The following is an 11,715-nucleotide window of genomic DNA, read 5'->3' on the forward strand; positions in this document are numbered from 1 at the left end:
TCCGATCACTTCGGACACCAATGTAATGAAACAGCAGGGGAGCACTATCGATCTTCTCGCCCGAAGGTCCGGCGCGCTATCGACTGTGCCGCAAAAGCATGCTCCTGCGGCAGGGACGATTTCCACGCTTATAAACCCATGGTCGTTACACTATTAAGATGATGATATATGACGTCTGATGAATTTACACTTACAGGGCAAGGGGATGAGAGAGGAAGGAATTAATTTTAAATGGACCGCCCTTGGCAGGTAATTTGTCACACGTTCATCCTGCAACGATTGTGTTTTCAGCCACTGGTAGCATGTGGGTTCTTTATTTGCGCTACAGTCAATTATAATGTCAAATTAAATTTACTATATAATTATTAATATATGCCTACTGTATGATAGCTAGCAAATTAGTTAGCTAACTAACATTAGCCTGCCTAACTGGAACTTCTGAAGAAGGAAAATTTTTTATTTTTACAATTTACAAAAGTTAACCGAACAAAAACAGCATTACTTTAATGACAAGTATTTGAGCCATCATCACAATTTTAAACTTACTTACATTTGTTTGTATATACACTTGTATGTTGACTTCTCCATATTAATGTTGGTTTTAAGTTTTGACTGACTTTTCTGAGCGGATGTACTATCATCGCTAATTGAAATATGGGGCGTTTCAGGTCTGAAGTGAACATAATTGTATACTCGCAAACTCAATTAAAAAATGAGGGCTGTGGGGCTTACGTTGAAAACGTCTCTTGCTTGACTAATCATTTGGACCAAAGACAAATATGGCCGCGGGGATTCCCCCAATGGCATAAGGCAAGGTTGTGGTTGAGGGTATGTCTTTTATGAATTTGAACGGGCTAAACTAGTATGTCTGTTTGGTTACCATGGCAACTACTGTAGCTATCTACTAAACTTGCTAGCTACTTCAGTGGATGTTCAACACATTCCTTCCAGCAAATGAACACATTTCTAGTGGCAAATGTTTTCAATTATAACCATTGTATAAAAGAAAATCAACTCTGGGCTCTATGCGTTCTCTGGAAAATAATACAACTACGTGGAAGGTCAGTTCCAGTCCGCTAGTGAGTCGTGGAACACAACCTCCACGTCGTTCATTATTTTCCATAGAACGCATAGCCCCTTGTTGATTATCCCTTACGTGACCAATGTTAGTTTAGACCGTGCCGCTATTTGTTGGTTCTCTTCTATATTTGTGGTTGGGAGATGGTACCATTTGGAGGTATTTCCGCAGGATGGACAAATCAAAATTAACTTAATAACCTCATAATTTTGATCTCCAGATCATTGTCTTTCATTGGCTATATTGGCAATCAATATACGCCGAGAGGGGCCATTTCTATGGCGATTTAAAGGGAAAGACTCAGAAATACACAATGAAAACAGGAACATATCGTCTTTGCGGAGGTTGGATATTGAAATTCAGTCTGTTGCTTTGTAAATAAAGATATTTAGTCCCTATGTTCGTATTCTGCAGATTTCATTTTGAAAACAGGATTTTTCTATCAAAAACCTGCAGCCAATAGCTTGTCTGTTGACATTCGAAGGGCTCCCAAGTGGCGCAGCTGTCTAATTTGCCTACTTAAATAAAGGTTCAATAAAAAAAAAAAACATTTAAAAAGTTAGCAGCGTTCTGCCGTGGAGCAGCTCCACAGAGTTCTATAGAGAAGTGGCCACTTTTTGATCATGTCCGTGATGGACATTCCATTCACTCCGAACATGCTAAATTCTCAGAGTATATCGTCTGAAACTTTTGAACCATTCACTGAGTATACCACACATTAGGAACACCTTCCTAATATTAACAAGCACCCCCCCCCCCCCCCATTGAGGACCGAACCTGCCTTAATTAGAATGAAATGAAGAACTGCACACATAAATAGATAACTAAAACAATGCTTCTTTGCACTATCTAATTATTCAAACTTTAATTCATTTAAGCTTTCTTGCTCCAATATGATAATGAGGGGGTGTCAATCAAACGTCTGTGGGTGGTATCTAACTCACCATTGGTTGAACAATGTAATGGCACGTTGCTTCGATCGCTTTTGCACCCGCTATGTGAAGCTAGCCACAATAACGAATAGCCACGATAGTATAACTTGTGGTTCGCCTTCTTATAAAAGTCCCTCGTTGACACTGATACAAATAGTGGAATCATGCAACATGATAATGGTGGATGCATTGCATGCATTGTACAACCTTGCCAATAGATCTTGGATCCATTAAATATTCCCAACTGTGAAGAGTTTACACAAATATTAGCATCGTAGTGCTTATTTTAGGACTTTAACTGAGGGAAATCACCTCACTATTCAGCCTATTTACCTATGGATTCAGCCTACTCACCTCACCTGTCAGTCTTTTGTGCGTATTGGACATTGCAATATGAATGTACAGACTGACAGGTGAGGTGATTTCCCATAGTCAAAGTCCTGCAATATGAGCTACAACGTAATATTTGTAAACTCTTCACAGTTGTGTTCTCTGGGTGTCACTGAGTAGGCTGATAACCCTTTTCATTGATCCATAGGTAAATAGGCTGAATAGTGAGGTGATTTCCCACAGTTAAAGTCCTAAAATAAGCACTACGATGCTAATATTTGTTTAAACTCGTCACAGTTGGGAATATTGAATGGATCCAAGATCTACTGGCAAGGTTGTACAAGGTTGTACAATGCATGCAATACTGTCAATTGCGTTTATTTTCAGAAAACTTAACATGTGTAAATATTTGTATGAACATAAGAGTCAACAACTGAGAGAAACTGAACAAGTACCACAGACATGTGACGAACAGAAATGGAGTGTGTCCCTGAAAAAAGGGGGATCAAAATCAAAAGTAAGTCAGAATCTGGTGTGGCCACCAGCTGAATTAAGTACTGCAGTGAATCTCCTCCTCATGCATTGCACCAGATTTGCCAGTTCTGGCTGTGAGATGTTGCCCCACTCTTCTACCAAGGCACCTGCAAGTTCCAGACATTTCTGGAGGGAATGGCCCTAACCCCCACCCTCCGATCCAACAGGTCGTGCTCAATGCGATTGAGATCCAGGCTCTTTGTTGGCCAAGACAGAACACTGACATTCCTGTCTTGGAGGAAGTCATGCACAAAATGAGCAGTATGGCTGGTGTCATTGTCATTTCATTTTTTATTTTACCTTTATTTTACTAGGCAAGTCAGTTAAGAACAAATTCTTATTTTCAATGACGGCCTAGGAACAGTGAATTAACTGCCTGTTCAGTGGCAGAACGACAGATTTGTACCTTGTCAACGCTCTAACCACTAGGCTACCCTGCCTACCCTGCCGTCATGCTGGAGGGTCATGTCAGGATGAGCCTGCAGGAAGGGTACCACATGAGGGAGTAGGATGTCTTCCCTGTAACACACAGTGTTGAGATTGCCTGCAATGACAACAAGCTCAGACCGATGATGCTGTGACACACCGCCCCAGACCATGACGGATCCGCCACCTCCAATCCCGCTCCAGAGAACAGGCCTCAGTGTAACGCTCATTCCTTCAACAATAAACGCGAATCCAACCATCACCCCTGATGAGACAAGTTTTCTGAAAATAAACGCAATTGACAGCGAGAGGACGTTTTCTTTTTTGCTGAGTTTATTATATGTAGCCACTCAAATTCATGTGAACTGCTACGGACACAATCACTGACTTCTATTCACTTTGTCTACTTTCCCCATTCTTCAATCTGGGATATATATTTTAGTTGACACACCTGTGTGATGTATCTGATATACAGTGAAGTTCGAAAGTATTCAGACTGCTTGAATTTATTCACCTTTTGTTACATTAGTCTTATTCTAAAATTGATTAGATATTTTTGTCCCTTATCAATCAACACAGTACCAAATAATGGCAAAATGAAAACAGGTTTTTAGAAATTTTTGCAAATGTATTAAAAACTAAAAAACAAAATACCTTATATACATAGATATTCGAACCCTTTGCTACGAGACTCGAAATTGAGCTCAGGTGCATCCTGTTTCCATTGATCAACCTTGAGATGTTTCTACATCTTGATTGGAGTCCACCTGTGGTAAATTCAATTGATTGGACATGATTTGGAAAGGCACACGCATGTCCAACAGCTGACAGTGCATGTCATAGCAAAAACAAAGCCATGTGGTCAAAGGAATTGTCAGAGCTCGAAGACAGGATTGTATCGAAGTATAGATCTGGGAACGGTACCAAAAAATGTCTGTAGAATTGTCCCCCAGAACACAGTGGCCTCCGTCATATTTCAATGGAAGAAGTTTGGAACCACCAATACTCTTCCTAAAGCTGGCCAAACTGTGCAACCGAGGGAAAGGGTCTTGGTCAGGGAAATTACTGTGTGGAAATGGAAGAACCTTCCAGAAGGACAACCAGCACACCACCTGCAGCACTCCACCAATCAGGCGTTTATGGTAGAGTGGCCAGACGTAAGCCACTCCTCAGTAAAAGGCACGACTGTCCACTTGGAGTTTGCCAAAAGGCACCGAAAGGACTGAGAAACAAGATTCTCTGGTCTGATGAAACCAATATTGAATGCTTTGGCCTGAATGCCAAGCGTCACGTCTGGATGAAACCTTGCACCATCCTTACAGTGAGGCATGGTGGTGGCAGCATCATGCTGTGGGTATGTTTTTCAGCAGCAGGGACTGGGAGACAAGTCAGGATCGAGGGAAAGATAAACGGCACCGTACAGAGAGATCCTTGATGAAAACCTGCCCCAGAGCGTTCAGGACCTCAGACTGGAGCGGAGGTTTTACCTTCCAACAGGACAAGGACCCTAAACACACAGCCAAGACAACACAGAAGTGGCTTCGGGAGTTTCTGTATGCCCTTGAGAGGACCAGACTTGAACCTGATTGAACATATCTATCTGGAGATTACTGAAAATAGCTTTGCAGCGACAGTCATAATCCAACACTGCCAAAAACACAGTACTGAGTAAAGGGTCTGAATGCTTATGTAAACGTGATATTTAAGTTTGTTAGAAATTTGCTTTGCCATTATGGTGTGTTGTTTTGATGATTTAAAAAAATGTAATCAATTTTAGAATAAGGCTGTAACGTAACAAAATGTGGAAATGTCAAGGGGTCTGATTACCTTCCGAATGCACTGTACAAGAATAAAAATGTATTCACCCTGGACTTGCATTGCATTTACTTTAGACTTTTTGAATCACAAGCTCCAAGTGTCTTTGTGTTTAAGTTACAACAGAAGTTAGTCAAAGGTAGTGTGAAGACCCAACGTTTACAAACATGCTATGAAAAGTAGTATTGTAATCTAACAACAATAAAATGAGTTTATACAAAACTCATCCCCAAAATGTATCCTTTGAAAGCCTTGATATTGTAGATAGCTGACAACAGGGTGGCAGGTCTTTTGATGTGCTGCTCTAAAGTTCCATAGCCTAGCAGACTCATCTGGGGATAGGGGGATGGACACATGTTAGTTTTGACAAATGTCTGGGAGCTTTTTACAGAGAGGGGAGAGCAAGAGTTTTGGCGTGAGTACAGTAAATCCAATCCAACCAGTGGCCCTTGATAATATGCTATGTTATCACACAGGAAGAACTACCATAGTGAAGTAGGTTTACATACTGCATCGAGTATACTAATATGAGTGTAGACTACTTCTCTGTACTCTGGAGAGATCGCAGTTAGTTGGTCAGAAGGCTTTGAATGTCCTTGGACCATTCTTTTTAAAAATGGCGGGTGGGGAAGCGAAACTAATGCGTGACAGTGAGAAGGAGAGATGTTGTGTGGGAAAAAAAAAATTCACTCGATCTGTCCAACTTATCACCTTATTGCCTCTAAAATGTAAATAAAACACTATAAAGAGTTTATATAATGTGTCATTACATACCTATTTGAAGGTTTATAATAATAATAATATATCCCAAGGTTTGTGTTGAATTTGAATCAGGTTTTTAGGGCGGTGCTAAAGTGATCTTAGAAGTAAACAGTGGCTTTGAGAATGATGATTGCATGCAATGATGACGCAACAAAATGACTAGGTATCCCCCTTTACCCCCTGTCAATGTCCATTTCTTGTTTTTAAACAATGAGAGAAGTGCTATACCTGGTGGAGAGAGATTGTAAGACAGAAATAGTTGCTTTTTGCGTGCTGTACGTTACGACATCACACGTCACGATGTAACGGAGGGTCAGTTTTTTAAACTTTTCTCCAATACTATAGAGCCATTACCATGTCGATCAACGCTTGAATAGAAACCTAGTTCACACCTCCGATTTTGAAGTCAACACAGTCGCTACAGTCCCATTAGTTTTCTTTGTAGCCTCGTTTGAATGTTGCGGTTGCGCACATTTGTATGGAATGGGGTGAGTTTACGTTAGCTAAGATATTATTTATAGTATAGCACCGCGCCTCTTCTCACTAACAATTTCTAAGGCGAACAGCAAATGTCACTATTGTGGCTAATCCTTATTGTGTCTAGCTTCACATAGGTGACTTATTCCATCATGACAACATGCTCCTCCTTATTTGACTAACTTAGTTAGCTAGCTGCTTGCTTAGATGTTGGTCATTGTTGGCACTGAATTTTGCAGCCAAACTGCTTCAAAGATGGATGATGTCAAGAATTATCAAATGTAGCTAGCTAACTAAATTATAACTTATTTAGTAATAGAGTGGATACTTAATATGGTTATCTAGCTAATGTGAGCTAGCCAACATGCATTGCCTCTTACACATGCCACAATTCTGCTTGCTTTACATTTGACATATTTATCTACAGTAGCTAGCTAGATAATAATGATTTATGATACTTGCAGTTTAGTTCCTTATATAGCTAACTGTAAAACTGAGCGTCTGGCTGTAAAACTAACCTCGACTTTATCAGTTGTAACCAAGCTAGCTAGCTTGATAACCACTCAGTAATGTTAGCTTACCATGCTTTTCTGGCCAGCTGGACATTCCTCTAGCACATCCCGGTCGACTACTTCTTGCATACTCCCATTTCTTCCTCTTCTTCTGTGGGTTTTATGGTGGACTACAACCCAAAAAGGTGTATTGCTGACAACAACGGGAGAGGTTGAAAAACCAAAACAAGGTAAAAGAAAATCCATATGTGATAGGGAAACTAATTTAATCCAACTTAAATAAAAAGAGTACATTGGCAAAACCAAACCAAAACTCTCACTTCTTCCTTCTTTCAAATCTCCATATCTCCCTTCTCAGGCTTTACTGAAAATATTCCATGTAACTCCTCCTCCGCCTTTCAGTCCCAGGAACCGCTCTGCCGCATCCACAATGATGTCTATCTTCCTGGTCCTTCTCTAGCTTGATAGTGCCATTAATCACCATAGCTATAAAGGACACAAAGCCCATCTTCTTAACCTTTAAAATGTCAGGGTACTGCGGGTGAAAGGCAGCCCCTGCAGTCTGCAGTGAAGGCCTATCCACCACCATGGACTCTTCAGGAGCCATTCAAATCCTCAACCCTTTCAAAAGGTGCTGCATGTGAAATGCCCTGGACAGCCCTGACTTTGGCCACCTAATTCTCTTTTACCCTTGTCGGGCAATTGAAAGATGTAGCTTCATGGTTCCCACCACAATTGCAACATTTTCCTCACTTTTAAAACACATGATATTATCTTTTCCTCAAGTATCAACTTCCCTCGAAACGCCAGATATAAGGGGTGCTTTGTTCCGAAGAGACACATGACACTTATCAAATTGGGTGAGACGCAACGTACGTTCCTTCTGATCAACAGAAGCTCCAAAAATCTAAACAAGCCTCATCCTGAAACCCTTGACTTCACCCAGCACTCTCTCCACCAGTTTGGATATCTCAAACGGTTTCTTCAAGATTGGTAATCTGCTCAGCTGCTCCTCATTAACAAACCCTAACTCCCTCTAGATACAAAGGGACATTCTCATCACTGTACACTAATTTGCTCCGTCATCCATTCTTTTGGACAATATTCCAATTCTCCTTGATTCTACCGCCATTGGATTCAGAATCCACCTCATTGTCCGCTTCCGCCATCTTTTTTTGCCTCCACATGAGTAGGCCACCACTCCCATCTCTTGATCTTCTTCTATGTTTAAAACGATATGGATGTAGTCCGGTGCCTTATTGTCAAAAGCAGCCCACTCGTAACACAGCCACCTAGTGCAGGCAGGCAGTCAATGGCTCAGTGTTCCAAAACTGTTGATCTGTTTCTACATCAAGCAAGGACAATCTTCCATTTGTTGTTTTTGTATGTTTTTATTGTGCACGTGCGGCACAGCAGCATATAGATTTTATCTGCTATCCCCCCCCAAAAAAAGGGATATATCATATTGAGACATAGCTATACGCTACACATTATTGTTTGGGGGGATGGAGAGGGGGTGCTAATGTGAAACATGGCCTTTAAACTTTGAACACCATTCTGTAATACAGAACACAGCCCAGGCAAATGCAATCGAGTAACGTGCCGTGGCATTGATCAACCAATGGTGTGTTAGATTCCATCCACATACATTTGCTTGACACCCCCTCGTTATCATATTGGAGGAAGAAATACAGAAATAATTACCCCTTTCAAAGGCACTTAAATATTTTGTCTTCACCATTTACCCTCTGAATGGTACATAAACTCAATCCATAGCTCAATTGTCTCAAGGCTTAAAAAATGCATTTACACTGATTGAAGTGGATTTTATTAAGAGGTGACATCTGGATTCACCTGGTCAGTCTGTATCATGGAAAGAGCAGGTGTTGTTAATGTGTTGTATTCTCAGTGTATATGGTAGAGACATGGGATTTGGACCATTGTTTTTCTGACGCAATTCTCTATTGAATTGACATTTGTATAAACCATTAATAAAAAAAAAATGTTTATGGGTGATCACCTTACGCAGCCCTGGCAAAAGACAGCCTTCAGACATTTTTTGAAAAGGGTTTAGTCGGCTATATCCTGTCCCTAAATCTCACACATATTTTCCGTGAAATTGTGCAAAACGTAGGCCTATTGCAGCATTTCGTGCATGTTGGTTGTCCGAGGCGCATGTGTCTTCTCGTTTCATTTATATCTTTGGCATGAATGAGATCTCACAAAAATGCACAATATTTTTGCAATAGTTCTTGCATGATTTTACTCGAAATCGGTGAGATGAAGTTGCCTGTCCAGATACAATCTCGGGTTATTTGCATATTTGCAGCCTGTTTAATAGATTATCTTTATTAAAAGAGACGCAACGAATTTCATAGAGCAGCTCCAGGGAAAGATAGCCAAATGCAATTAAATAATGGTTTATGGAGTTCTGCTATTGCACAATTTAAAAACGTTTCAAGTTTCAGTTTCAACCCTCTTCAGCGACAAATTATCACTATAGCCCCGGTGCTTAACCGTCATCAAGTGAGGTGATAACAACCTGGATTAACCCTCTCCGTCCACAAAAGAAGTACCCTGAGGTCATTGTAATGACGCGACACCTGAACCAGCCGCATTACCAAGAGAAAGAGGCCGCAGTAGAGAGCCATCTACCCGGCTGAGTGATGTCGCCAGCACCGCTATCGCACTGGCTTTGTGTTGGAGGCTAATTTGAGGGTAATGAAATGGTAACAAAAGGGAGGACAAATACACATATTAATCAGCAATCCGACTGAGGTCTGCTGCGCTACAGACAGCCTATATGCACACACTGCTAGAGTTCTAGTGCCCTGGTGGGGTTGCTTTACGCACGACGGGTAGGCTATACATGCGCTATGCCACTTGTTATTTCTGATCATGGGGAATATAGCTGGACATATGTGATATTCCGAGGGGAAATTCAAAGAGCCATTCATCGAAGGGTTAGTTGAAAATACAATTATGTGCATAGGCTATAGCAAAGTGAACATAGGAACGAGACTTTCAATAATCAAATAAAACATGCTGGTTTTTGGTGATCCCACTCTTTCAGTTATTCAAAACAGAGGTAATAAATTCTATAAAATATTTTACACTATATTTTATTGCACCGCGATCAGACAATTGTTTAGGATAGGGCAACTACAAATCAAACAGCCTAGATTATTTTAATTACGAGTGACTAATGTATATCTGATAGTGGCATAAACAGTAGAATGACAAAAATGATCAGGTGCATCTCACTAGAACAACCTTTTATGCAGCGCCTCGGGCATAAAACATATCCAGACAATTACACGAATGCTTTATTTTAATAACGAATAAAAAATAATTGCTAAACTCATGCACCGTAGCCTACCTTGTGAGAAAGGAGCGTTTGTCGCCACAGCGAGCACAGCCATAACCGCCAAGTAGTTCAAATCCATGATTAACGATACCGGTCCGATAATCTGTTCAATGTAGAGTCCAGATCGCACTGTGAAAGTGTGTGTCGGAGTAATGAAGTTATGCACGGTGCATACAAGGCACGCTGCAGAGGAGGAAAGGGAAAGTGGGAGTGTCTGAGGATGAACAAATTACCCCTCCCCCACACACGCGCGAACGCACACACGCACGCGGACTCATACACACACGTTCTCAAAAGATGGAAGTGTGTGTGTGTGGATTTCATTTATGACTCCCTGGCAAGGCGAGTTTCCTCTATCAGAAATCTCTGGACCTGAATCAAAGTGTTACGAAAATCTTTGCAAACTTCCCATTCTTTACCTCAAATAAAATGTTATTGGTCACATACACGTGATTAGCAGATGTGATTGTGGATGTAGCGAAAAGCTTGTTCTTCTAGCTCTGACGTGCATGGGGAATATAACTGGAAGTATATAAAAATATAAACAAAAATAAGACTCACAGTTGAATTCGGAAGTTTACATACACTTAGGTTGGAGTAATTTAAAACGCTCCACAAATTTCTTGTTAACAATCTATAGTTTTGGCAAGTCAGTTAGGACATCTACTTTGTGCATGACACAAGTAATCTTTCCAACAATTGTTTACAGACATATTATTTTACTTATAATTCACTGTATCACATTTCCAGTGGGTCAGAAGTTTACATACACTAAATTGACTGTGCCTTTCAACAGCTTGGAAAATTCCAGAAAATTATGTCATGGCTTTAGAAGCTTCTGATAGGCTAATTGACATCATTTGAATCAATTGGAGGTGTACCTGTGTATGTATTTCAAGGCCTACCTTCAAACTCAGTGCCTATTTGCTTGACATCATGGGAAAATCAAAATAAATAAGCCAAAATTGTAGACCTCCACAATTCTGGTTCATCCTTGGGAGCAATTTCCAAACGCCTGAAGGTACCACGTTCATCTGTACAAACAATAGTACGCAAATATAAACACCATGGGACCACGCAGCCGTCATACCACTCAGGAAGGAGACGCGTTCTGTCTCCTAGAGATGAACGTACTTTGGTGTGAAAAGTGCAAATCAATCCCAGAACAACAGAAATGGACCATGTGAAGATGCTGGAGGATCCACAGTAAATTAGTCCTATATCGACATAACCTGAAAGGTCGCTCAGCAAGGAAGGAGCCACCGCTCCAAAAATATGAAATAATACATTCTTAAAATAAAGTGGTGATCCTAACTGACTTAAAACAGGGAATGTTTACCAGGATTAAATGTCAGGAATTGTGAAAAACTGAGTTTAAATGTATTTGGCTAAGGTGTATGTAAACTTCCGACTTCAACTGTAAATATTAAAAAGAAGTAACAAAGATAAATAGAAACAAATTGTAGTATATAAATACAAATA

General features: G+C 40.5%; 1 protein-coding gene across 4 annotated transcripts in view; it reads right to left on the reverse strand.

Annotated features, from left to right (window-relative positions):
- Nucleotides 1–10,419, reverse strand: part of LOC135512516 (stromal cell-derived factor 1-like) — a 47,636-nt gene extending 37,217 nt beyond the window's left edge. For 2 of the 4 annotated variants that reach the window (XR_010451425.1, XM_064934608.1), the window contains exon 1: nt 10,246–10,418. Coding sequence is in view for 3 of the 4 variants with exons in the window: in XM_064934608.1 (XP_064790680.1) it covers nt 10,246–10,312 (67 nt within the window). In the remaining variant the exon portion in view is untranslated. Of the gene's footprint in view, nt 1–10,245 lie in introns of all 4 variants that reach the window. The other 2 variants (XM_064934610.1, XM_064934609.1) reach the window with 1 other exon arrangement.
- Nucleotides 10,420–11,715: the final 1,296 nt, after the last annotated feature.

Source organism: Oncorhynchus masou, chromosome 24 (assembly GCF_036934945.1).
Source record: "Oncorhynchus masou masou isolate Uvic2021 chromosome 24, UVic_Omas_1.1, whole genome shotgun sequence".
Taxonomy (NCBI): Eukaryota; Metazoa; Chordata; class Actinopteri; order Salmoniformes; family Salmonidae; genus Oncorhynchus; species Oncorhynchus masou.